This window comes from Poeciliopsis prolifica, unplaced genomic scaffold (genome assembly GCF_027474105.1).
Source record: "Poeciliopsis prolifica strain line A6 unplaced genomic scaffold, Auburn_PproV2 SCAFFOLD002, whole genome shotgun sequence".
NCBI lineage: Eukaryota > Metazoa > Chordata > Actinopteri > Cyprinodontiformes > Poeciliidae > Poeciliopsis > Poeciliopsis prolifica.
Window position 1 is genome coordinate 215,544 of NW_026562377.1, and position 21,893 is coordinate 237,436.

The following is a 21,893-nucleotide window of genomic DNA, read 5'->3' on the forward strand; positions in this document are numbered from 1 at the left end:
GGAGCAGCTCTGACTGTGGGACCGAAGTTCAGAGAACCAAAACCAGAACCTGGAGGTCAGAGGTTGCCAGTGGTTTTCAAAGTGTGGTCCGCGGCCCCCTGCTGGTCCGCTGGCAGCCACCAGGGGGCCTCAGAGAGACAAAGAAAAAATAATGAATTTAAATGATAAAATATAAAACTAACTGAAGCTGTTTGTCATCCTCTGATTGGCTGCCTGTTTAACTGGGTTCGGACCAGAACCGACCAGCAGCTGAAGAACCTGCTGCAAAAAGCCCAAAGTATCATGAACTGATTATTGGCTGAAAGAGAGAAACATTCTGAATGGATCAGAACCCGTTCTTCCATCTGTGTTGGAAGTCTCAGAGACCCACCCAGAGCCCGTCACAGACCAGAACCAGAACCGCTCTGGACCCGATCAGACGATACCGGAGCAGTTCTGCTTCTACTCACCTGGCCAGGTTCCCGGCGCTCCGTCTGGTTCTGCTGAGCATCAGAGGATCCAATGGAAATCAAACTTTCTGAAACACCACTCTTTCAAAGTAAAAGTCCACACAGATTCTGTTCACAGCTACTTTTATTCTGAAAGGCCATCCTTAGTGTTCCAGGAAGCAGACAGGTGAGGGGGCGGGGCTAAAGGACCCAACAGGACTCCAGAACCACATTAGCAGGTTCTGGTTCCCTCAGGAGCATAACAACATTCTGCAGCTTTAAGAGGCGGCGAGCGGCCCGGACGGACGGCGCCGCCCCGAAGGACACTTTGTGACATCACAGTTAAATTAAATAAATAGACGAATTCAGTCAGGATTCATTAAAACAGGCAGAAACACTGACTACAGCTCCCAGGATGCACTGCTGCGGCAGCCAGAGGCAGCATGGACCGAACCTGGGGAGGCATCAGAACCCAACAGAAAACAGGTCAACCGCCTACCGGGTCAGAACCTTCAGGAGGAACAGGACCGCCAACAGAACCTGAGACTTTCAGAACCGCAGCACAATCATGATTACTGGGTTCTGTTCAGAAGCTGGCGGGTCCAAACCAGAGTCCCGGTTCATCAGCAGATGAAGACCGAAGGATCAAGTGGGCCGGCCAGAACCAGAACCATAGCAGAAACACAGTGACTGTGAATATTAATGTTGGCATTAGAGCTTGCAGAGCAGCAGCAAGCTGGTCAGCACTAGCTTTAGCATTGTGCTAATGCTAAAGCTGCCCAGCTAATCGACTGTTTTTTTTTTACAGTGTTTCATTTCAATGCGTCGATGTTTTTGACAATGTTTCGTCTGGTCCGATGTTTGACCTCTGCCCCTGTGGGGACAGTGGCGGTGAGATAACTGTGGCGTTGTGTAGCTTTAGCAGCGTTGCGGTGGAAACGGTGCGGCTACATGGTGATTATGACTGGGGAACATTGAGTTTTAACATGATGCTGACACTGAGCGGCAGACCAATTGTGACGTTTAATGCTAATTGTAATCCCAACCGTTTCAGTCAAAACGTCACAACCATCCAGGTTCTGATCCACAGGACGGGTTCTATCTGCTGGTTCTGATCCAGTGGCGCCAGAGGGTTGAGGGGGGACCATGATGTCACACAGGTGAGGAAAGAAGGGAGCAAACGTTTCTAACTGAGCACGCTCAGTACGGTACAGCGGCGGCGTCCTGCAGGGAGGTGGGCGGAGCCTGGCTCAGAACTCCACCTTGCAGGCGGGGAAGGTCTCGTCCTGCATGGCGACGGTGCTGTTGCTGCCCAGCACCGTCACCGCCAGCTGCTGCTGCCGCTCATGCGTCTCCTGGTACCACTCGTGCATGGCCAGCGAATCAAAGGTGGGGATGAGGGTCACCTGAAAGCCAGGGAGGACAGACGGATCAGAGGGCAGGTCCAATCTGGAGGAGAGGAAGTTCGGGATGGCGCCACCCACCGGATCGTCGGGCCACGTGCTCTTCCCCGCCAGCAGGCCGTCTAGGATCCTCCTCATCGCCGCCTCCTTCGCTGGGTCGTCGCCGCTGATGATGTAATACGAAGCACGCAGACGTTTGAACAGGCTGTGGTCCACTGTGGAGGAGGCGGAGCCAGACGGCAGGTAAGCCAGGTCCACGTAAACCACAGGACCTTCAGAACCAGCAGAACCTGCCATGAACCGAACAAAGAGGGTTGTTTCAGAGGAAGCAGCATTTTGGTCAACAGGTGAGATCGAGCAAGTGAAAATGAAGGTGTGTCAGTCAGAGACCAGCAGAGGGCGCTAAAGGGATTTTCTAAACCAGATTGCCAATAGGAACCAGATTCTACTTTATTGATCCCAAAGAAGAAACTATTCAACATCCAGAGACTTAAATATTAGCAAATCCAAACATTACCAGACGTCATATAATATTCATCACGTGCGATTTAAATATGAACTAAAGTGACCTGGAAAAAAGCAGAGCATAAATTCCTGTTTCCTGCAGGAAGATAATCGAAAGAAGAAACTGACCTTCTGATTGGAGGCCAAAGGCTCCAATCAGAAGGTCAGTCTTTGTTTGGTTCTGGTTTGTCCAGAGATCAAGCTGAAACCAAGACTTCGTCTACCTGACGGTCTTGAAGGTGTGACCTTGGATCCACCAGGCAAACTCCGTGACGTAAGCTTGGAGTCGAGGCCGGTCCTCAGGGAGCTGGGGGAACCGGCTTTGGACCGGCTGCTTCCTGACGTGGTTCTCTGCAGAGGCTTCTTTCTGGCACCGGACGCCTTAAGGGTGCGGTCAGCCTCAGGGTCGGTCATGCAAGTGCCACGCTGCAGCGGCAGAGGGGGCAAGTCTTTAACCGGTGCCGGCGGCGGGTCCAGTCCCGTCCGCCGCAGGAAGTGCTGACTGGGAACATCACTGGGCTGACGGAGGAAGCCAGAGTCTTCATCACAGTCCAGGTCGGCGGTGATTGAGGGACAATCCTCGATGCTGGGGGGCACGTCGGAGTCAGTGGCGGTAGGCAGGGAGTCGCTGACTGATGTGGGTGGGGTCTCCTGGCTGCAAGCTGAGGTGAGAGGGGAGGGGTCATTGTCGGATAGGTCCGGTGAGGCACCGGAAGTCGGGTGGTGCTGGAACTCACAGGGAGACACTAGGCAGAGGTCAACATTGTGGGGAACTTCAGAGGGGGGTCTGCCGACGTTCTCCCCGGAACCACAGCGTGCATTCGGGGTGCAACCACCGGGAAGCACCGTCTTAGCACGCTCTGAGGTGCCAGCAGAGCGGACTGGCTCTGAGGAGACCGAGAGGGAGCAATCGACCTCGGTGGAGTGGGGAGAGCTGACCTCTGCCGGCATGGACGTCATGGTGGGGGAGGAGTCCTTGGCCGGACTCAGGAGGCTGGAGCATTTATCCTGAGACGAGGTGGAGTTCTCCACACCTTCCCGCAGGGAGCTGACCTCCGAAGTTCTGCATGATCCAGCCTGGTTGTAGTCTTCAAAGCATAAACTGGATTCCCAGACGCCCACGCTGCTGAGACCCAGCGCGTCTTCAGGGGACGGGTGGAAGGGAGTGTGTTCGGCACTGGTCGGAGCAGAGTCTGCAGGAGAAAACAGCTCCAGGGTCTTCTCTACCCGGACTCTGGGGGAACCCTCTGCAACCCGGAACATTCCTGGACTAGGGTCAAAGTTCACGCTGAGGTCAGCTTTTGGTGTTCCGGTGATATGTGGGGCGGCGCCAACCGAATCTGTCTCAACAGAGCAGGACTTATCTGGACTCTCCGTGGTGGAGATCTGGTTCCCATTGAGGGAAGTCTCCTCGGACGTCCCTGCAGTCTTTGAGCCCCGGTTCCCGTTGGCATCCTCCAGTTTTTTAAACTCCATTGTTGTGTTCTCGGTCGTTAAAGTCTTCTGGTTTTCCTGGGATCCTGACTTCCTTCTCGTCTCCTTGTTGAAGGCACCTTTCTTTGGAAGCATCCCGCCCTTCTTCACACTCCCGGTTTTACCCGTGGCTTTCCTTTGGTCAGTAGTTCCGATTAAGGAAGTGGGTCCATCGGTTCTCTTGGCTTCTTTAACCAGTAACCTTACTGGTTTCTTCTCCTCGGTTCTAGCGTCCTTCTTGTTGTCTTTCTTTGGTTCTGATTTTGCCTCCTTCTTGGTCTTCAGACTTGCGGTGTCCTTCTTTGCAGCTTCCTTCTTCTTTTCTGAGGCATCTTCCTTCTTCCCAGAAGCAGCAGAAACCTTCTCATCCTTCTTCTTCACATCCTTCATATCCTCCTTTGCCCCATCCCTTTTTGAATTTGGTTTCTCAGCAGCTTTTATGGTCTTTGGTTTCAGATCTGCGTCCTTTATCTGGGTCTTTTCTTCTACATCCTTGGTCGTAGCGTCCCCTCCTCCTTTGGTCTTAGTCTTCAGCTCAGGTTTTCGGACTTCAATCCGTCTGTCTTTCTGTAAGGCACCGTTGGGTTTCGGGTCTTTGGACTGGAACTTCAGACTTTCGCGACTCTCTTGTCGGATCAATGGCTTCTGGGTTTTGGACACTTCGAGCGCCTCCAGACTGACAATCGGCTGCTTCAGGAAGTCCAGATGAGCAAGTTTGTCCAGCGCGTCCAGGATTTTGGCCTGTGGGGTGCAGCCGGGGAAGAGAACTCGAACGATCCGGTCCTGGGTTCTGGATGGGTGCCAGACCAGAAGGGCGCAGACGGACACCCGGCAGGTCAGAGGAAGCTCTGCAGCTCCTGAGTCGGCTCCGTAGGGCCACAGCTGCATCAGAGCCTCCAGGTCCTTGGACCCGCGGACCGGGTTCAACACATACAGCTCCAGCCGGCCCACTCCCATTTTCTGGAACAGAATCAGCGGCCCTACAGCGGGCCCGCCGGGCCTGCTCAGAGGTTCTGGAGTCACACCCAGCTTCTGGAGGGTGAGCAGGGCGAGAGCCGCCTGGTCACAGCTGCGCAGCCGGCCTGGTTCTGGACGGATGGACTTCAGTCTTCCGGGAGCATTGAAGAACACTACTCCGAGCTCCGGGGACACCAGGTTCCTGACCCGATTATCCCCGTCCTCCTGGTTCTGCTCGGCCACCTTCCGCAGCAGCAACGCGTTCAGGCCCGGCAGGTTGTCCTCGCCCATGTGTGTCAGTAGCACTGAGTCGACCCGGTCCAGGTGCCGGACCAGCTTCCAGAAGCCGGCGCGCTGGTCCGAGCCGCCGTTCACCAGCACGTTGAAGCCGTTGACGGCGAAGAAGGCGGAGTCACCGCGGCCGCCGGGGAACACGTAGCAGCAGGGCCGCGACAGCTTGAGGAAGCCGGCGGCGCCGGGCGGCTCCAGGAGGTCAAAGGGCGAGCCAGGCTCCAGCGACTCCGATAGGTACTCCGTGAACTCCTGGAGGCCCTCCATCTCAGGCAGAACCGGGACTGGGTTGACCCGCACGCAGACCGGGACCTGCAGGTTCTGCAGCTCTGAGTCGGTCCAGAGGCAATGGGCCGGGCAGCTGAGGGTGAGATGGGCCTTCAGAACCGGGTCACCAGAACCCAGCAGCTCCACCACCTGCAGCACCAGAGACACAACTGTTACCAAATGGACCGGAACCAGCTGGTTCTAATTATCAGAACCGCTCACCTCATCACCAGCCAGGATCTGGGCCAGGTCCCGGCTGGAGAATCCGCCCTGTTGGAGAACCAGCTCTCCGCTGCTCTCCACGCACTGACCCGCCAGAACCAACAGCTTGTGGCGCGACGGGTCGCAGAGAAGCCGCTGGATCTGAACAAAACCGACAGGTCCGTTAGAGTCCGTCAGAGGAGACAGAGATACAATGAGAGTCTCACCTCTGAGCAGACCAAGCTCTGGGTCGGGTTTAGAACCACCTGGGTGTCCAGAACCTCTCCCCGGTGCTGCAGGGTCTGCTGACCTGCAGGACCAATAGAACATCCATTACACAGCAGGAAGAGTTGGACGGACCGTGCCCTGGGTCAGAACCAGAGCCTGGTTACAAAACGGCGGCACCCGGTTCTGCTCATTAGTGTTGTGGTTCAGAAACTGGGTCAGAACCAGAATTGTGGTGGAAATGCCCCTGATGTTCCTGCAGGCAGCTCAGCAGAGACTCAGCTGACCCGGTTCATGAGCTCACACACACACACACACACACACACACACACACACACACACACACACACACACACACACACACCAGGAGGGCCAGTAAAGTTCTGGTTCTGGTCACTCACCTGCCCAAAGCTCCACCTGAAGCTCCACCTCATGACAAAGCTCCGCCCACTTTAGTTCCTCAGGTATCTGACTCTCCATCACAGACCACATGGTCCGTTCATGGCGGAGGGCGGAGCTACTACACCCACTACAGTTCTACCCGTGTATCGAGAAGAGCACCTTGTGTGCATAGAGGATCTTTGTTCCTCACCTCGGACGTCTTCAGATAGAAAAGCCGAATGTCTCGACACAAAGAGCTTTAGCTGCTGATCCAGAACCGCAACATCCAGATCCGCCTGCCAGCAGCGCACACCTGGAACAGAGACACCACCTGGTCACCTTCATCACCATCATCATCAGGTCCTAACAGACCTGCACCTTCATGAGTTGAATGTGAAACTATGAGCAGAAAATCTGGAGGTTATAATCTGCTTATCACCATCTGCTTTCTGGTTCTGTTTGAGGGTTTTCTGTCTGTTTTGCTGTAATACTATTATTTATAGACATTAGAGGAAAGAGACTCTACTGCGGCAGGGACTACCGGGAAAAATAGAACCTGAACAGAACCTGAACAAAAAGCCCCGTTAAGCATCATTTTCCTCACAGAGTAACCCATCGCTTATTCTTCCCATCTTTGACCAACAAGCGTTTCCTGAACAAACAGGAAGTTGCTGTGTCGAAACAGAACTTCCTCTTTCTGTCCAGTAGCGACAGAACCACAGCAGGTTGTTCAGAACCTGGACTCAGAACCAGTTCTTCTGCAGGTCCAATCAGAACAGCAGTAATCAGAACCAGACGGGTCCAAACTGTGCTGCTGCTCCTCGGGAGGTTCTACTGGGTTCAGTGAATGGACCAGAGGTTCCTTGGTTCTGGTTCTACATCCTGGAACCGACTTGGGGTGTCCAGATCAACAGAAGTGTTCCTCCTCCAGCTGCAGGCGTTCGGAGAAGCTGATCTAGTATTCTGATCATTCACAAGAAACCCGTCTTGAAGCGGGTCGGAACCGGAACCAGCCGGAACCAGGCTGAACCCGGCCATCTCCGGTTGCTGAATCAGATTTACTCCAGTTTCCGGATCAGAATCAGAAGAACTGGTTCTGGTTCGGTTCAGTCCTATAGTTCATGGACATTTTACTCTGAAAGGTCAGCTTTCAGAGTAAAAGCTTTCAGAGTAAGCATGAAGCTTCATCTAGCTTCATGCTAGCTGGAGCTAGCATGAAGCTAGCATGGCTCTGTCCGACCACAGAAAGTTCTGTTAAGGGTTCAAATCTGCCTCGTATTCAAGACACTGTGCAGCTCTTCACACCGAACTTAAACCCATGAAAACCCGAACCAGGTTCTGAATTTATCCGGGTCTCCACTCTGGTCTGAACTGCAGTAACCATATGCTTTTATTTTGAAAAGCTCACAGACCTCCCACCCTTCGGTGCGGTTCTACAGTTCTCCAGAATCCGCTCACCTCCTTCAATCTGTCGCAGTATGAGATCCAGCGGCCCGCTGGGCTGCAGCGCTCCCACCACGACCAGAACCGAGTGATCCGCAGCCGCTGCGGGCCGAGAAGAACCGGGACCGCCGCCCCGCTGCGCCGCCATCACACTGACTGCTTGCAGCCAACGTCATTCGCACGTTGACGCTCAGCACCGCCCTGGTAGGAGGAGTCCTGCGGAGGCGGGCGGACGGCTTCATTGCAGCCAATCAGAGACCAGAAACAGGCGTCCCAACCATGATCCAACAGAAACTAAGGCGCTGTCCAATCACAGGAGACCATGAGAGATCAAACTGATTTCGGCCCACAAGGTTGCATTCTGAGTGGACTATAGCAAACACCAGTAGAATAACAATGTAGCTAGCAAATTGAAACTATGAACATATTCCTGCTTTCTTTCACATAACTTGGAAAAAATTACCACTTCAATCGGTCTCCCGGCATGTACTGATTTTTCCCACACTCCCCTGGTCACCTGAACGCCTCGCTGAGAAACCTCTGGACTCAAACGGATTTGGTGTCCGGTTCTGGACCTGTCGGAGCTCCGCAGGAAGACAAAGTAATACTTTGGTATTGACTTGAACTGGTCCGGCTGCAGAGTTTGAGACAGAAACAGATATGAATATGTTTTTATTGATGCAGCTCCGCTCGTAAGTAGTCAGATTAAACATGATGACAATCTGCTTTAGTCTCACTGTGATGCGACAGGGTGACATTAGGAAGACTTTTAAAAAGGGGCCACACTAAAGGGTGAGCTGGTCAAACTACAGAACCACGTGTTGATGACGTGTTTCCACCACCAGAAGAGCTCCGATCGACGTCAGCAGTCATTTTCCGCACTCCGCTGTGAACCCCTTCGTATTGTCAGTGACTCCCTGTTTTTTCTTACAGCCCTCGGAGCCCCTGAACGCCTCACCGGGGCCAACATGGCGACACCTCCACCGAGCAGATGCAGCTTCTTCGTCCAGAAGAAAAACCGCTTCTGTAAAATGGTACCCGGAAGTGGGCGGAGCTTCTGCGGAGAGCACGCGACCATGGTGAGCCACGTGATTCAGCAGCTACTTCCCAAAAAGATCTGATCTGCTGCTGCTCAGCAGTGACGTCATTAAAGCTGTGACGTGTTTCCTGTTCCAGGAGGAGGGCGTCAGTAGCAGGATCACGTGTCCACTGGACCCCAAGCAGTGAGTCCTGGTTCTGATCTGCCTTGGTCGGACTGGGATCCGGGTCGGTAATCAGAATCTGTTCTGTCAACAGCACCGTGGCCCAACAGAACCTGGAGAAGCACCTGAAGAAATGCAACTCTAGAGAGAAACCCCGACCTGTGAGAACATCAACCTTCATCCATTCATACATCATCCATCATTGATCCATTCATCCATCCATTCATCATCCATTCATCCATCCATCATCCATCCATCCATCCATCCATTCATTCATCCATCCATTCATTCATCCATTCATCCATTCATTCATCCATCCATCCAACCCTCTCTGTCTTTCCAGGTCTACTATGTGGAGAACATCAATGCAGGACGAGTTGATAAAGATCAGGAGCTTCCAGAGGTAACAGAGCTGATGATGATGATGATGATGATGATGATGATGATGATGATGATGAAGGTGTGTCTCAGGTGTCTCTGGCTGAGCGCAGCAGAGCAGAACTGGAGTCTCTGGTGGAGAAACTGAAGGCAGCTGCTGAAGGTGAGTTTCTGCTCCCAGGTAACCAGGTAACCAGGAAGTGACCGGGTAACTCCATGTCCCCCTGCAGGTCTTCAGCAGGACATGGAGGACAGGACGCTGTCCCATCCCGTCCTCCAGGGAGAACTGTCTGACCCAAAGAATGGAGGCTCCGCCCACAAACACTTGAAGCAACAGGTGAGGACAGACGAACCAATCGACGAGCCGGTCCTCCCTGAGGGGCGGAGCCTGTCTGACGGCCAGGTGTGTTCAGGCCTCTCTCCTAGGTCACCTGCAGGAGCTGGGTCTGCTCAGCAGGGGGCGCTGCTTTGTGGAGTTCGGTGCCGGCCGGGGAAAGCTGTCCCACTGGATCCACCGGGCCCTGCAGAACCCTGAGGGTCAGGGCATCGCCATGGAATCCAGCCAGGACCTCCAGCTGCTGCTGGTGGAGCGCTGCTGCACCCGCTTCAAGGTAGGCGAACCAGGGTACCAGAACCAGTCCGGACCGGATAAATATTCATGCAAATCCATGAAACTGACCAGAAATACAACCGGACCCGCCCCTCTGACCTTTTTCCTTCTTCAGGTGGACGGGAAGCACCAGGGTTCTGCTGACCCGTTTGAGCGGCTGCAGGTGGACATTCAGCACCTGGACCTGAGTAAGACCCAGCATCTTCTGAGGCTCTGCGTTACTGGTTCTGACCCGGTTCTGACCAGGTTCTATGCAGGTAAAGTTCCGGTGCTGAGGGAGAAAGCGCTGCCGTTGGTGGGAGTCGGGAAGCATCTCTGCGGAGCGGCGACAGGTGAGACCTCCAAGTATAATTCAGCTTCTAGATCCCGGTTCTGGTTCTGGTTCTGCCTCAGATCTGGCCCTGCGATGCCTACTGGACACGGCCGGACCCCGACCAGACACCCAGCCGCTTCCCAAGCGCCTCAGAGGGCCAGAGCCGGGCTCTGATACCGGTCCGGTTCTGGGCCTGGCCGTGGCGTTATGCTGCCACCACCGCTGTGAGTGGCGTCACTATGTGGGTCAGCAGTTCTTCCTCCAGAGAGGACTTGGACCCGCTGAGTTCTCCGCCTTCTGCCGCATGTCCAGCTGGGCCACCTGTGGCCCGCCGGCCAATCGCAGCGGAGCGGCCAATCGCAGCGGAGCGGCTGAGGATCATGAAGAAGCGGAGCAGATGGCGGGCCTGGGCAGGTGAAGCTTTCAGTGCTGCCAGAGGCTCTGTAGCACTCCTGGTACTGATCCATCCTCCTGTGGTTCTGCAGGTTCTGGTCAGTGGCGGAGCGGGAGCATCTGGGTCGGCTCTGTAAGCTGCTGATCGACAGCGGTAGGCGGGACTTCCTGCGGACCAGAGGTTTCAGCAGCCGTCTGATTGGATACGCAGACGCAGAGGTGACCTTGGAGAACGTCCTGCTGACCGCTCTGTCCTCGTCCTGACGGACTTGCTTGGTTCTGTCCTGCTTCACGCCCTGCTGGATCGGACCTGTTAGCGTCTGGTTCCTGTCTGGAACCAGCAGCTGTAATAAAACATCAATCTGTGGGTCAGAATCTGTTTTATTAAAGTCAAACTTGGATCAGTTAAAGTTTCTAGTTTCAATTCCATCTCTTGATCCAAACTGGGTTCTGGTTCTGATCCGGTTCACCAGAATCAGGCAGTAGAGGGACCGAGCTGAATCGGGTCATGTCTGGGCCGGTCTTCATCCGTCTCTGAAAGGTCCAGAACAGAAAGACATCAAAACCTTGGTCAGAACCCGCTGGCCCGGTTAGTGGTACCATTAGACCGTGATCAACATGGAGGTAAACGTTTGGGTCGGATGGTTCTGTTAATTCAGTTAGTGGGTCAGGTTCTTCCGTGGTGACCCGGTTACAGCTGCAGGCCAGTTTATTAGATAGGGTTACAGTCCAGAACCAGCGGTACCATCAGAACCAGAAGTACTAACGGTGGAGGCGGTGCGCGCTCAGCACGGCGTAGTTTCTCTTCCGGGCCTCCTGGATGTAGGTGAGCATGAAATCCCGTCCAAACATCTCCCGATCGTCTTCGCCGTCCTCCGTCCTCAGAGGCAGAGACACGTCTACAATCAGAGGGTTGTCCCGGAAATTCACAAATCTGTCCACAAGAGACGGCACAGAATCAGTCCATGAGACAGAGACACGAGAGACCAACCTGAGACTGACGCATTGACGATTGCCCAACTTGGGTAGTATGACAATTTTTAGAAAATCTTTTGATTTTGCCAAACTGTTTGATGACTTTTTGTCAGTTCTGGTTCTGGAGCAGCAAAGAGCCATCCTTGTTGTCTCATGGGGACCTGTAGGTCTTGGACATGTTCGTCTCCAACCGCTGAACCAAATGGGTGGATCTTCTAGAGGCTTCAGCTGAAGACTGTTTTAATTTGTTTGGTCTGGCTGTTGTAGTGCTGACGTCTTCAGAGACAATCAGTCAACGGAGACAGATGAACAGGTGTACCTGAGGTTGGTCATGTCCTCCATCAGGGATGGGATGTCCCTCAACCTGTTGCTGCTGAGGACCAGTGTGTCCAATCGGGACATCCTGCCGATGTTCTCTGGCAGGATCTGCAGCTCGTTCCTCTGCAGCCACAGCGTCTGCAGCATCTGCATCCTGAAGACAGACACGACCCATTGGTCCACTAGGCCACATGGGGGCGGAGCTCAGGTGTTCCTACCTGTGGATGTCATCAGGCAACTGCTGCAGGCGGTTTCCCCCCATGTCGAGCCACTCCAGCGCCGGCAGGGCGACTATGCAATCTGGCAGGGAGACGAAGTCGTTCATGGACAGGTCCAGGTGCTGCAGCCGCACCAAGTTCCTCAGCTGGAGACGGACAGAGTTGGATCAACCTCGGCTGGAATGGGACCTGGACTGGTACCTGGACTGGAACTTGGTCTGGTACCTGGTCTGGGAGCTCCTTGAGGTCCCGGTTCATGGCCAGCTCCAGCCTCTCCAGACTTTCACACCCACCAAGTTCTTCAGGAACGACTCGGATCCGGTTGTAGCTCAGCAACAGCTCTCTGAGCCGGGTCAGCTTCCCTGAGACGAGAACCGGGTCACGACAGGTGTTCAGAGGTCAGGGCTGATAGACTCAGTATGGGTCAAGTGGGCCCGGTTGGTGCTCACCGATCTGCTGCGGGATCTCGGTTATGGCGTTCCGTGACAGGTCCAGAACTAAGAGGTTCTGGAAGCTGCAGATAAATGGCGGAACCTTCAGCAGGCCAGTTCTGTGGATCTGCCACTCCTGGACCTGGATGAACTGCACCAGACACGCCGGCAGGTTCTGAGACAAACACGGACGGGTCAACAGGACGTTCTGGACCAGCAAACCGGGCCGGTCCCTGGGTGGTACCTTCCACTCCTCTTGTTCTATCCGGAGAACCAGGCGTCCATCTTCTGTCTGTAGCTTCCCCCTGAGGCGGGCCAGAACTTCCCGGTCCTCCCAGACCCGGACACTCAGCCTGGCCAGAACGAGTCACAGCAGTTAGGAACTGGGTCCACCAGAACCCGACCACAGATTCTGGTTCTGAAGAACCTCTGATCTCAGTTTGGTTCTGAACACCATTCATCCTTACAGGATCCTCTACATCAGAACCTCTGATGAACTGGGACCAGTATATGGACCCATACTGGTCCCAGTTCAGACAGATTCATGGTGTCCCAACACAAACAGGACTTTATTACTCGGTTACCATGACAACCACCTGACGCTGCTCAATGGGCGTAAAAACTGGAATGTGATAATATCAACCAATAGGAGAGAGAGGGCGGGGTCTAACCTGCCTGAGGCCCCGCCCCTGGACGGTCTTCTCCTCTGCTGCTCCTCCCTCCGTCTCTGGATCCGCGTCTCCCACAGAGCTCTGATGGAGCTCACCGAGCCGCACGCCGCCACGCCCACCATGATGTCACGGCGCGAAGGACGACCTCTGACCTTTGGACATTTGCCTCAACCTCTGTTGAGGACGCAGGAGAGTTCAGGGACGAGTGCCGGTTTAAACTCGCTGTCGGCGCTTCAGGTTACGTGGCGTTTAAACGCTGGGAAGAGTCAACCTGAAAACATTAGGAAAACGTCGCCGCCAGTTTGAATGCGGCAGTGGGGCGATGGGCGCGCCATGCTGAAACCATTAGCATCCCATTTCACTAGTGAGAAAGAAAATCAGAACATTTTATGAGCAGAATTTCTGGACTTTTCTAAACCAAGGAATGTTTCCCAGGTCAATAACTGGGCCAAATAAAGCACTCGGGCCAGAATCCTGTTAGCTTAGCTCGCTTTCACTCTGCAGGGTTAGCTGAGGGGATTTTCTGATGCCAAACTGCTGTTAGAAGACAAACGATGCATTCCAGAGCAGCCAGTCAGGATCACAGCTCACTGGTTTTCTTCTGTTTCAAATGACCATGTTCAACTATGTTGTCGAAATGTGAAGGAGTCAGGATTTCATTTTCATGACACTGTTGGGTCATTTGTCTTTCATCCTTGGCGTTAGCCGCCAGGACGTCACTGGACTGGTCCCAGTTTGACCAGCAGACTGAACCTGCCTGATCCCCCTGTTGGCAGTAGAAATAAATCTGTATTTTAATGTACACTTTTTTCTTTCACCTTTTGTTTGTTTTTACGTTCATGATGCACTGCAGTGTGTCATCAATATCAGAATCAGCTGTGCCAAATAGAAACACTCTAATCATATCAAATGTTACAAATATTGTCTATTGTGTTGTGACAGAATGTATTAATGACGACCATTAACTTAAAATACTTTGTACAATATAAAGTTAAGTTCATTTACACTGAACAAAAATATAAAGCTGCATGAACATTTGGGTTACGCAATACTCCAAATACATTTTCAGCCATCGGCTGCGTGTCGCTGGGCTGAACCCGTCCTCAGATGGACGGCCGGATGTGGCCATCTGGTGCTGGAGCATCAGAGAGGATGAGGAGGATCTGCAGTAGAGCCGTTTGTTGGAAACCGGCTCTTAAAGGGCCGGCGGTTTGATAACGGATCGATAATGGACCATCAGCCTTTACCAGACCGGTGGTCCGATACCAGACCGGTGGTCCGATACCAGACCGGTGGTCCGATAACGGACACTGAGCCTTGCAGTTGCTGCAGCCAACATGCCAGCGGTTCCCACATAACATCTCAGGCTTTATGATTTGTGACATAATGTGAGATTTTGGGGCCTTTTGTTGTCCAGTCCAAGGATTGTCCAGCTGTTGCTCATTTTGTCTGATCACCCAGTGGACATGACCCACAATGCACTGCAGTAAATAACTCACTGACAGGAAGTTGGATTAAATATTATACACAGATCAAGAGAAATATTAATTTGGTACAGTAAAATGTTTGGTACATTTCCAGTTGTTACGTCCACATGGTAACAATATGTGACATGGACATTTCTATGTTTGCTCAGTACAGCTGCGCTTATTACCACATAGATCACATTCAACATGGCGGACGCTGTGTGAGCTACAAGCCAGTCTGCTCAATGAGGCGTCTACGTATTCATGTCTATGGGCTGAGAACTAGGCTGCAGGATTCTCCCATTGCTCCCACAGCTCCCAGTCCAGTCCTAAATCAGAGATTTACTGATAGTGACAGAGAGGAAACAGAAGGTCCTGTCTCAGTGGTGTCCCTGTTGCTAGGACTGACACAGCGACTGGTTGCAAGGTGGAACCAAACCGTCCCAGCAATCAGCTGATCATTCCATCTGGATTCATTGAGTCTTGTTGATGAAAGTAAAATTAAACATGTTTGATCAGCTCATTTGCATCGCGCTAGCAGTAATTGCTAATTTCTGCTGGCTAATCTGAAGGAACTGAGTGGGGAGGAGCTGCGTCTCAAAGGCGGGGCTAAGTCCATCCAGGTGTTTAACAGCTGAATCAAAGCAACTCTAAAAGCATGAAGGAACAATTTTACGTGATTCTGGCCCTTTAAAAAACACAAACTGCTGGAAATGAGAGCAGCTAGGCGTCTGTGATGCAGTTTAAAACTGGATCTCCGGATCTGGATCTGTTTTATCTGGGTATCTGAAGAACCAGAGTCCGGTTGGTCGGTTCTGGAACCCACACTGTTAGTAAAGTTCTGGTTCTCACCTTGGAGCTCTGCCGCCGTCCTTCACGCTGCAACCCAACCTCCGATTTGCTGGCCAGGAATAGACCGGGTCATGTGACCCGACAGGATCTGACTGCAACTGCTTCCTGTATGAATGTGTTCTGGCTGTGTAAGACAGAAGCCTCCCTGTTGTTGGACCAGAACCAGAACCATACTGGACCAGAACCAGAGAGGAAGTGTTTTCAGCAGCTTTATTGAGATCTTCCCACGAAACATAGAAAAGCTTTACAAGAGTGTGACCGGAGCAGGACCCTGGAGCCGCCAGCAGGGCGACGACACCGACCACCCCATCATCAATAGACGTCTGGTTCTAAACCGGCCCGGCTCCCGACCCGGCTCCCGACCCGTTGAGGCAAACCGGGTCCTACTGTGGCCCTCCAGGTCCCAGAGCCACCGGGACAGACTTTGCAGCTGACCTTTGACCCGGGGAAGCACCAAAGACACGCGGGACATGAAGGACCGACATGGGATGCCAGCCGTCGCCACGGTTACGTGGCCCCCAGTACAACAGGAGGAGGGGGCGGAGCCTGAACGGGCGGAGCCTGAACGGGCGGAGCCTGAACGGGCGGAGCCTGAACGGGCGGAGCCTGAACGGGCGGAGCCTGAACGGGCGGAGCCTGAACGGGCGGCCGCTCAGGTCGTGTGAATTGGACCTGTGGGAGTGGGGAACCGGCCCGGTTCGCCTGCCGGACGGTTCTGGATCTCCCGGTGTCTGCTTGATCGTCATGGTAACCGCCCCCGGGTCCTGCTCAAAGGCAACAAGGAAGCTACGGAGCGACAGGAAGGCCTCAGACACAAACAGGAAGTGAAAGAGTGGGATGGGCGGGGCCGGCCTCCCCGGGGCTGATGGGTAAAAGTGTCTATTTCAGGTCCAGGAGCATGCTGGCCGGGTTCTCCAGGTACTCCCGCCACAGGTTGGAGAAGCGACACATGGTGGCGCCGTCGATGAGGCGGTGATCCGCCGACCAGCTCACCTTCATGATGTGGGCCGCCTTCACCTGACCGTCTGGGCCGAACCGCGGCAGAACCTGCAAGGAAACACCAATTAATCCTGGAGAAGCAATCAGAACCCCCCACCCCAGACGGATCCTCGCTCTGATTGGCCGATCAGGAACACGGTTTCACCTGGCTGCGAGGGTCAGATCGCTCGCTAGTGGCTGAAAACGATTATGAAATCAGGTCAGGTTTTCATTTTCAGATGGATTCGTCGCCCGCAGCTGGAATAGTTTTACAGACGCGTTCTGCCTCCAGCTGAAGGCCCTCCATGTGACCTCCATGTGACCTCCATGTGACCTCCATGTGACCCCGACCGAAGGGTTGACCCTGGCTCTGGAACCAACCTGGATTTTCCCCAGCGCTCCGATGGCGACCTCTGGAGGAAGAATGACCGGCTTGGCGTACGTTCCTCCGATCTGAGACAGAAACACAGAGCGGTGGGACCGGGTGGGACCGGGTGGGACCGGGTGGGACCGGGTGGGACCGGGTCGGACCCGGGAAACCCGGTGGACTCACCGATCCGATATTGGACAGAGTGAAGGTTCCCCCGCTCAGCTCGGCCGTGCCCAGCTGGCCGGCGGCGCCCAGCGTCTGCAGCCGGGTCAACTCCTGGGCCACCTGGAAGACGCTGAGCAGCTGGACGCTCTTCACGCTGGGGACCAGCAGGCCCAGGCTGGTGTCCATGGCAACGCCGATGTTGTGGGACGCCTGCCGAGACGCAGCGTCAGCGACATGTATCCGTGTCGGTGACGCGTTGCCGACCGCCTCACCTTGAAGGTGATGTTCTGGCAGCTTTCGTCCAGCGTGGAGTTCAGGATGGGGAAGCGAAGCAGGCTGAGGGAGGCGGCCTGAGAGAGAGTTCAGCCAATCACAACATCGCCGTTCAACCCTCAACCAACCGGCAGCTCCGGTCTGAGCGATGCGCTCACCTTGATGAAGAAGGGCAGGTAGCTGAGTCTGACGCCGCGTCTCTCGGCGACCGGCTTCAGTTCGGACCGCAGCAGAACCAGTCGGCTCAGGTCGACCTCGTCACAGTAACCGAAGTGAGGGATCTTCAGCGCCGCCGTCATCGTCTTCACCATGGCTTTGTGGAAACCTGCAGACAAACGAAGAGGCTACAGCTGACATCGCGTGACCCGGTACCGAGTTCTGGTCCAACGGTTCTGACCTTTGAGCGGCTCAGTGACGTCCTTCCCGGTGAAGTCGGGTCTTGGAGTCGCAGGTGGAGGTCTGACCCCAGCTGGGGCGCTGAGGGGCGGTGTGGGGGCGGGGCCTGGAGTCTGGATCTCCTGGAAGAGCGGAGCTGGAGGCAAGATGGCGCCGGTCTGCTTGGCCAGGAAGTTCAGGATGTCCTCCTTCAGGATGCGTCCATCCTTCCCCGTCCCCACCACTTCACTGAGCTTGATCTGAGGGAACGCAGCAGAGACATCACATACCTGGTCTGGACCTTCTGTCCACCGCGGACCGACTCCTCGGATCCATCTCCGGATCACGTGGTGGTCAGAGCTGCCACCGCCTGATCGGCTCAGGAACGACGGGACGGACACCATGGACAGGGACCTGGGACAGACTCACGTTGTTCTCCATGGCGAGGCGGCGGACGGCGGGCGTGGCTTGGGTCTTGTGACCTTTGATCTCTTGGTGGGTGTGCTCCTCACGGGCCATGGCAGGCGTCTCCACCACATCCTCCTGGCTCAGCTCTGGGGGACAGACATCAGAGACGAGTGGTCCCGATGCGACGGACGGGACCGGACGGAACGGGCGGCGGCTCCTCACCTGATGCAGACTCCGTCTCGATGTCCACCAGCGGCTTGCCCACCAGGGCCGTGGCGTCGGCTTCATAGTACAGCCTCCTGATGACGCCGTCGTAGCGGCTGGTGATGGTGACGGACGCTTTGTCGCTCTGGACCTCGCAGATGCTGTCAAACTGAGACACTCTGTCCCCCTCCTTCACGTACCTGAGACAGGTGAGACCCGGTGTAGCGGCTGGTCAGAAGGTCACAGCAAACGTGAGCTAAAGGAAGGCAACAGGAGCTAACGGCAGCTAACAGGAGCTAACGGGAGCTAACAGCAGCTAACAGGAGCTAATGGCAGCTAACAGGAGCTAATGGCAGCTAACAGGAGCTAACGGGAGCTAACAGCAGCTAATGGCAGCTAACAGGAGCTAATGGCAGCTAACAGGAGCTAACGGCAGCTAACAGGAGCTAACGGGAGCTAACAGCAGCTAACAGGAGCTAATGGCAGCTAACAGGAGCTAATGGCAGCTAACAGGAGCTAACGGGAGCTAATGGCAGCTAACAGGAGCTAAAGGGAGCTAATGGCAGCTAACAGGAGCTAACGGGAGCTAATGGCAGCTAACAGGAGCTAATGGAAGCAATGAGAAGCTAATAAAAGCTAACGAATGGTTCTGCGGCCCAGCAGAACCGGGCCTGGTTCCTACCACTCCTTGACCGTGACCTCCATGATGCCCTCTCCGATGTCGGACAGCTTGAACTGGACCACGGGTCGGCGCCGCTCTGCAGGACAGAGACGCCGTCAGCCCCGTTGTTGTGGCTGCAGGTCGCCATAGCCACTGCATCCTCCGGGACGCGGGGACGGTCCAGACGGGAACCGGTTTGGACTTACCCACGGCGGTCTGCAGCGTTCTCCTGCAGGACGACTGCAGCGACGCGGCCCATCTGGGCGGCGCCGGCTCGGTTCTGCTCAGCCTCAGGTTCTGGGGTCCAAAACTCCTCCGGCGGTACTGCTGGGTCAGCTGGCAGAAAGAACCAGAACCAGAACCAGAGTTACTGGTGTTCAGTGGGATGTGATTAAAGGTTCAGTTAAAACAACAATCTGCTCCTGATCTCAAATGGACCTCAGAACATTTTCCTCCAACCCGCCTCAGGAAAACGTCTTGGAGGGAAAAACTCACAACTAAACCCCAAAAGCAGCTTGTCCCACTGAAAGGCTTTAAGTCCTCCATCGAGGGTCAAAGGTCAAAGCGACTCCTAGTTACTCTCTGAATGTTGCAGCTTCATTTATTCATTTATTGCTCTGGTGTGAAACCTCAATGATCTGATGGTCCTGGACTTCCTGTGGAAAGTCCAGGACTTCCTGTTGGACTTCCTGTTGGACTTCCTGTTGGACTTCCTGTTGGCCCTGGGATGCTGGCATCACCATGGCAACAATGGGTCAACTCCTTCCTGATGTTACATCAGATCAGGAAACAATGAGATGCTGGTGGCTGTTTGTTGCTGTTGTTTTAAGGTCCGGGTCCGGTTCCGGGTCCAGTTGCAAGCTTCTTCCGGTTCTGGTTCCATGCAGTCATTCCCAGATCAGGGATTTATCCTGAAATCTAAACTAAGCAGAACCTGGAGAAGTTCTGGACAAACTGACTGGACTGAAAGCTCGGAACCACATAAATCCGGAGTTGGGTTCGTGTTCTGATGGAACCCTCTCCACGTCCCAGAGCAGGCAGAACATTATGACCAACAGCTGGGATCCAACTGGACCGAGCCGTCAGCAGCAGAACCTCTGGACTCCACTGGAACCAGCAGCTGGGGGGAGCCCACCGGCTCGGTTCCGGACAGACAGAACCCGACTCGGACCATCACAACCCAGTTAGCACCGCTGTGACGTAACGCCTGCGTCACCAGGAGCTTGTAGCTTCAGCCGCGCAGGCGCTAAAACGCAGAGCGGCCTGGTTGGGTTCCTGCGTGTTTCGGGTTCGTTTCGGCGCGGTTCCGGCTCGGTTTGCTCCTCACCAGAACTCTGAGAGCGCTGAAGGATCCTCTGGTCACCGCCGCCATCTGTGCTCTCCGCTGCACGCCCCCGACTGCAGCCAATCAGCGCGCGCCGCGCTCTTCTTCTGCGTCAGGAGGCGGAAACAGCGCCACCCGGCGACAGGAAGCGCCTCAGACTGTGGCGCACTCATGTTCAGGGAACTGCTCTTGTCTGCCCCCCTGTGTCGGGAGCGCGCACTGCGGCCAGAGAGGCCATCAGTTCCCCTCTAATAACGCGGGAACAAATTCATTCACCAGCAAGTCTTGAACTGCGCTTGTTCATCAACAACAAATGATTTTGGTAAGACTTGCTCATTATTTGCCAAAGTTATGAGGGAACCGAATATTTCAGCTGCCTGACATAATCTGTTCCCCTCCAAAGAGGGTTGAACAGGGAACAGATTATTTCAGGCAGCTGAAATATTTGGTTCCCTCATAACTTTGGAAAATATTTTCAAACTCTCAATGACTGTCATAGTATGATCGAGCCACCGGTTTGACGTTATGAGGTCAAAGGTTAGCTCTCATCCTCTCAGTGAGTCTGAAGTGTTTGTGTCCTGCTGTCAGCAGCTTCTCTCCTCTTATATCAGCATTGAAAAATCATAAATGGACAAACATGTTGGAAACCTGGGTTTGGTGCTTAAGTGAAAAGTTGGAACCAAACCATTAAAAAAACAACACAAAACCTCATTTATTGATATATTTTATCATTTTATCAGCTGCTGATTAAACTGAAAGTTACAACCTTGACATGCAGGCATGTAGAGGCAAAACAATCACAGCTAATCTGTCCATAATATCATTTATAATACATACAAATAATATCCCTCAAATAACCTTTAATCAGCTATTCAACATGCTTTTCCTTCTGTTCATAGTTTCTGCATTAAATAGATTTTATTGGTTTATAATGTTCCATCAGCACAATAATTGTATGAATTCAACTCCTAAAAGAATCATAATTATCTGTTTTCTATGTCAACATTTACAACAACCTTTGCTGAGCAAAGTGTTCATAACATTACAGGTAAAACATAACATACAATTAAATATGCTTTAAAATGAGTAATGCATAATAAAGTAACTATGTCACCTTCAGTTGTTATAAAAATGTTATATCAGAATTGTTACTTCCTGATTTAGCATTTCTGTCTCTTTAAAACCTCCTGCTCTTCCTGAAGCTCCGCCTCCAGGAAGTCTTTCCAACATGGCTCCTCTATTAACCCTTTAATGTTTTACCAGCACTGCTCTGATCAGCAGTTCCTATGGCGTTTGCTAACTGCTGCTGGCTAGTCTGAAGGAGCTGAGAGGGGGAGGAGCTGCGCTTTGTAGGCGGGGCTAGGGCCAGGTGAAAGGTTGCCATGGAGATTAAAACCCTTCTCAAACATGACGTTGCCAAAATGAGACTCCAGGGAGAAACATGATGGAAAGATTAAAAATCGGATCTTGAACGACACCGGCCCTTTAAGGGAAACCTCCATCAAGACTTCCTGGTTCCGATGTTCAACTCACAGTTAGACTCATTCATTCATTCATTTGCTTGTTGCATTTTTCTCCTCAGTGTGATCAATAATCCAGATATTGATCAGAAACCGTCCAGAACGTCTGGTCCTTTTCTGTCTCGGTCCTTTTCTGTCTCGGTTCTTTTCCTGTTTTTATTTCTTTCATGGTTTTTAAACATTTTGACTTTATTTTTCTTCCATTTTCTGGTTTT

General features: G+C 53.5%; 4 protein-coding genes across 7 annotated transcripts; 1 reads left to right on the forward strand and 3 right to left on the reverse strand.

Annotated features, from left to right (window-relative positions):
* Nucleotides 1-555: 555 nt before the first annotated feature.
* map1sa (microtubule-associated protein 1Sa) lies at nt 556-7,756 on the reverse strand. The gene is made up of 7 exons (XM_055045176.1): nt 7,589-7,756; nt 6,342-6,443; nt 5,752-5,834; nt 5,546-5,686; nt 2,560-5,473; nt 1,913-2,121; nt 556-1,834 (listed from the first exon to the last, which is right to left on the reverse strand). Exons 1-7 carry the CDS (start codon nt 7,719-7,721, stop codon nt 1,679-1,681), a joined length of 3,738 nt encoding a protein of 1,245 aa, XP_054901151.1. The 5' UTR covers nt 7,722-7,756; the 3' UTR covers nt 556-1,678.
* Nucleotides 7,757-8,057: 301 nt separating this feature from the next.
* Nucleotides 8,058-15,507, reverse strand: lrrc39 (leucine rich repeat containing 39). 3 transcript variants are annotated; one of them, XM_055045302.1, is made up of 9 exons: nt 15,401-15,507; nt 13,083-13,256; nt 12,656-12,764; nt 12,430-12,586; nt 12,206-12,342; nt 11,981-12,126; nt 11,764-11,916; nt 11,237-11,403; nt 10,833-11,003 (listed from the first exon to the last, which is right to left on the reverse strand). In XM_055045302.1, exons 2-9 carry the CDS (start codon nt 13,202-13,204, stop codon nt 10,945-10,947), a joined length of 1,050 nt encoding a protein of 349 aa, XP_054901277.1. In that variant the 5' UTR covers nt 13,205-13,256; nt 15,401-15,507; the 3' UTR covers nt 10,833-10,944. The 3 variants fall into 3 exon arrangements, with proteins under 3 accessions (XP_054901281.1, XP_054901277.1, XP_054901271.1); XM_055045296.1 differs by having other exon boundaries at nt 13,083-13,353; XM_055045306.1 differs by lacking the exons at nt 10,833-11,003; nt 11,237-11,403 and adding an exon at nt 8,058-8,207 and having other exon boundaries at nt 13,083-13,353.
* On the forward strand, nt 8,381-10,879 carry trmt13 (tRNA methyltransferase 13 homolog). Of its 2 annotated transcripts, XM_055045285.1 has the most exons (13): nt 8,381-8,434; nt 8,507-8,652; nt 8,750-8,796; nt 8,870-8,936; nt 9,119-9,178; nt 9,247-9,316; nt 9,384-9,490; nt 9,567-9,764; nt 9,879-9,951; nt 10,021-10,095; nt 10,157-10,300; nt 10,389-10,490; nt 10,562-10,739. In XM_055045285.1, the coding sequence occupies exons 1-13, from the start codon at nt 8,398-8,400 to the stop codon at nt 10,612-10,614; spliced, it is 1,179 nt and encodes a 392-aa protein (XP_054901260.1). In that variant the 5' UTR covers nt 8,381-8,397; the 3' UTR covers nt 10,615-10,739. The 2 variants fall into 2 exon arrangements, with proteins under 2 accessions (XP_054901260.1, XP_054901253.1); XM_055045278.1 differs by having other exon boundaries at nt 10,157-10,490; nt 10,562-10,879.
* An 89-nt stretch (nt 15,508-15,596) lies between the features above and the next one.
* dbt (dihydrolipoamide branched chain transacylase E2) lies at nt 15,597-20,283 on the reverse strand. Its single transcript, XM_055045189.1, has 11 exons — nt 20,162-20,283; nt 19,041-19,170; nt 18,856-18,931; nt 18,192-18,373; nt 17,991-18,115; nt 17,584-17,821; nt 17,345-17,511; nt 17,186-17,263; nt 16,932-17,123; nt 16,760-16,831; nt 15,597-16,447 (listed from the first exon to the last, which is right to left on the reverse strand). Exons 1-11 carry the CDS (start codon nt 20,204-20,206, stop codon nt 16,280-16,282), a joined length of 1,473 nt encoding a protein of 490 aa, XP_054901164.1. The 5' UTR covers nt 20,207-20,283; the 3' UTR covers nt 15,597-16,279.
* Between the last annotated feature and the right edge of the window lie 1,610 nt (nt 20,284-21,893).

Excerpts from the sequence above, each read along its gene's own strand:
- map1sa (XM_055045176.1), bottom strand. The coding sequence starts at position 7,721 with ATGGCGGCGCAGCGGGGCGGCGGTCCCGGTTCTTCTCGGCCCGCAGCG. Across the intron at positions 5,474-5,545 it reads AGATCCTGGCTGGTGATGAG|GTGGTGGAGCTGCTGGGTTC; the intron begins GTGAGCGGTTCT and ends CTGGTGCTGCAG. Across the intron at positions 1,835-1,912 it reads GCACGTGGCCCGACGATCCG|GTGACCCTCATCCCCACCTT; the intron begins GTGGGTGGCGCC and ends CCTGGCTTTCAG.
- trmt13 (XM_055045278.1), top strand. The coding sequence starts at position 8,398 with ATGACGTGTTTCCACCACCAGAAGAGCTCCGATCGAC. Across the intron at positions 8,653-8,749 it reads GCGGAGAGCACGCGACCATG|GAGGAGGGCGTCAGTAGCAG; the intron begins GTGAGCCACGTG and ends TTCCTGTTCCAG. Across the intron at positions 10,096-10,156 it reads TCTCTGCGGAGCGGCGACAG|ATCTGGCCCTGCGATGCCTA; the intron begins GTGAGACCTCCA and ends GTTCTGCCTCAG.
- dbt (XM_055045189.1), bottom strand. The coding sequence starts at position 20,206 with ATGGCGGCGGTGACCAGAGGATCCTTCAGCGCTCTCAGAGTTCTG. Across the intron at positions 18,374-18,855 it reads GAGGTCACGGTCAAGGAGTG|GTACGTGAAGGAGGGGGACA; the intron begins GTAGGAACCAGG and ends CACCTGTCTCAG. Across the intron at positions 17,124-17,185 it reads GCCAGAACATCACCTTCAAG|GCGTCCCACAACATCGGCGT; the intron begins GTGAGGCGGTCG and ends GCGTCTCGGCAG.
- lrrc39 (XM_055045302.1), bottom strand. The coding sequence starts at position 13,204 with ATGGTGGGCGTGGCGGCGTGCGGCTCGGTGAGCTCCATCAGAGCTCTG. Across the intron at positions 12,127-12,205 it reads TCAAGGAGCTCCCAGACCAG|CTGAGGAACTTGGTGCGGCT; the intron begins GTACCAGACCAA and ends GTCCGTCTCCAG. Across the intron at positions 11,004-11,236 it reads GAGCGCGCACCGCCTCCACC|AGACGGATGAAGACCGGCCC; the intron begins GTTAGTACTTCT and ends TGGACCTTTCAG.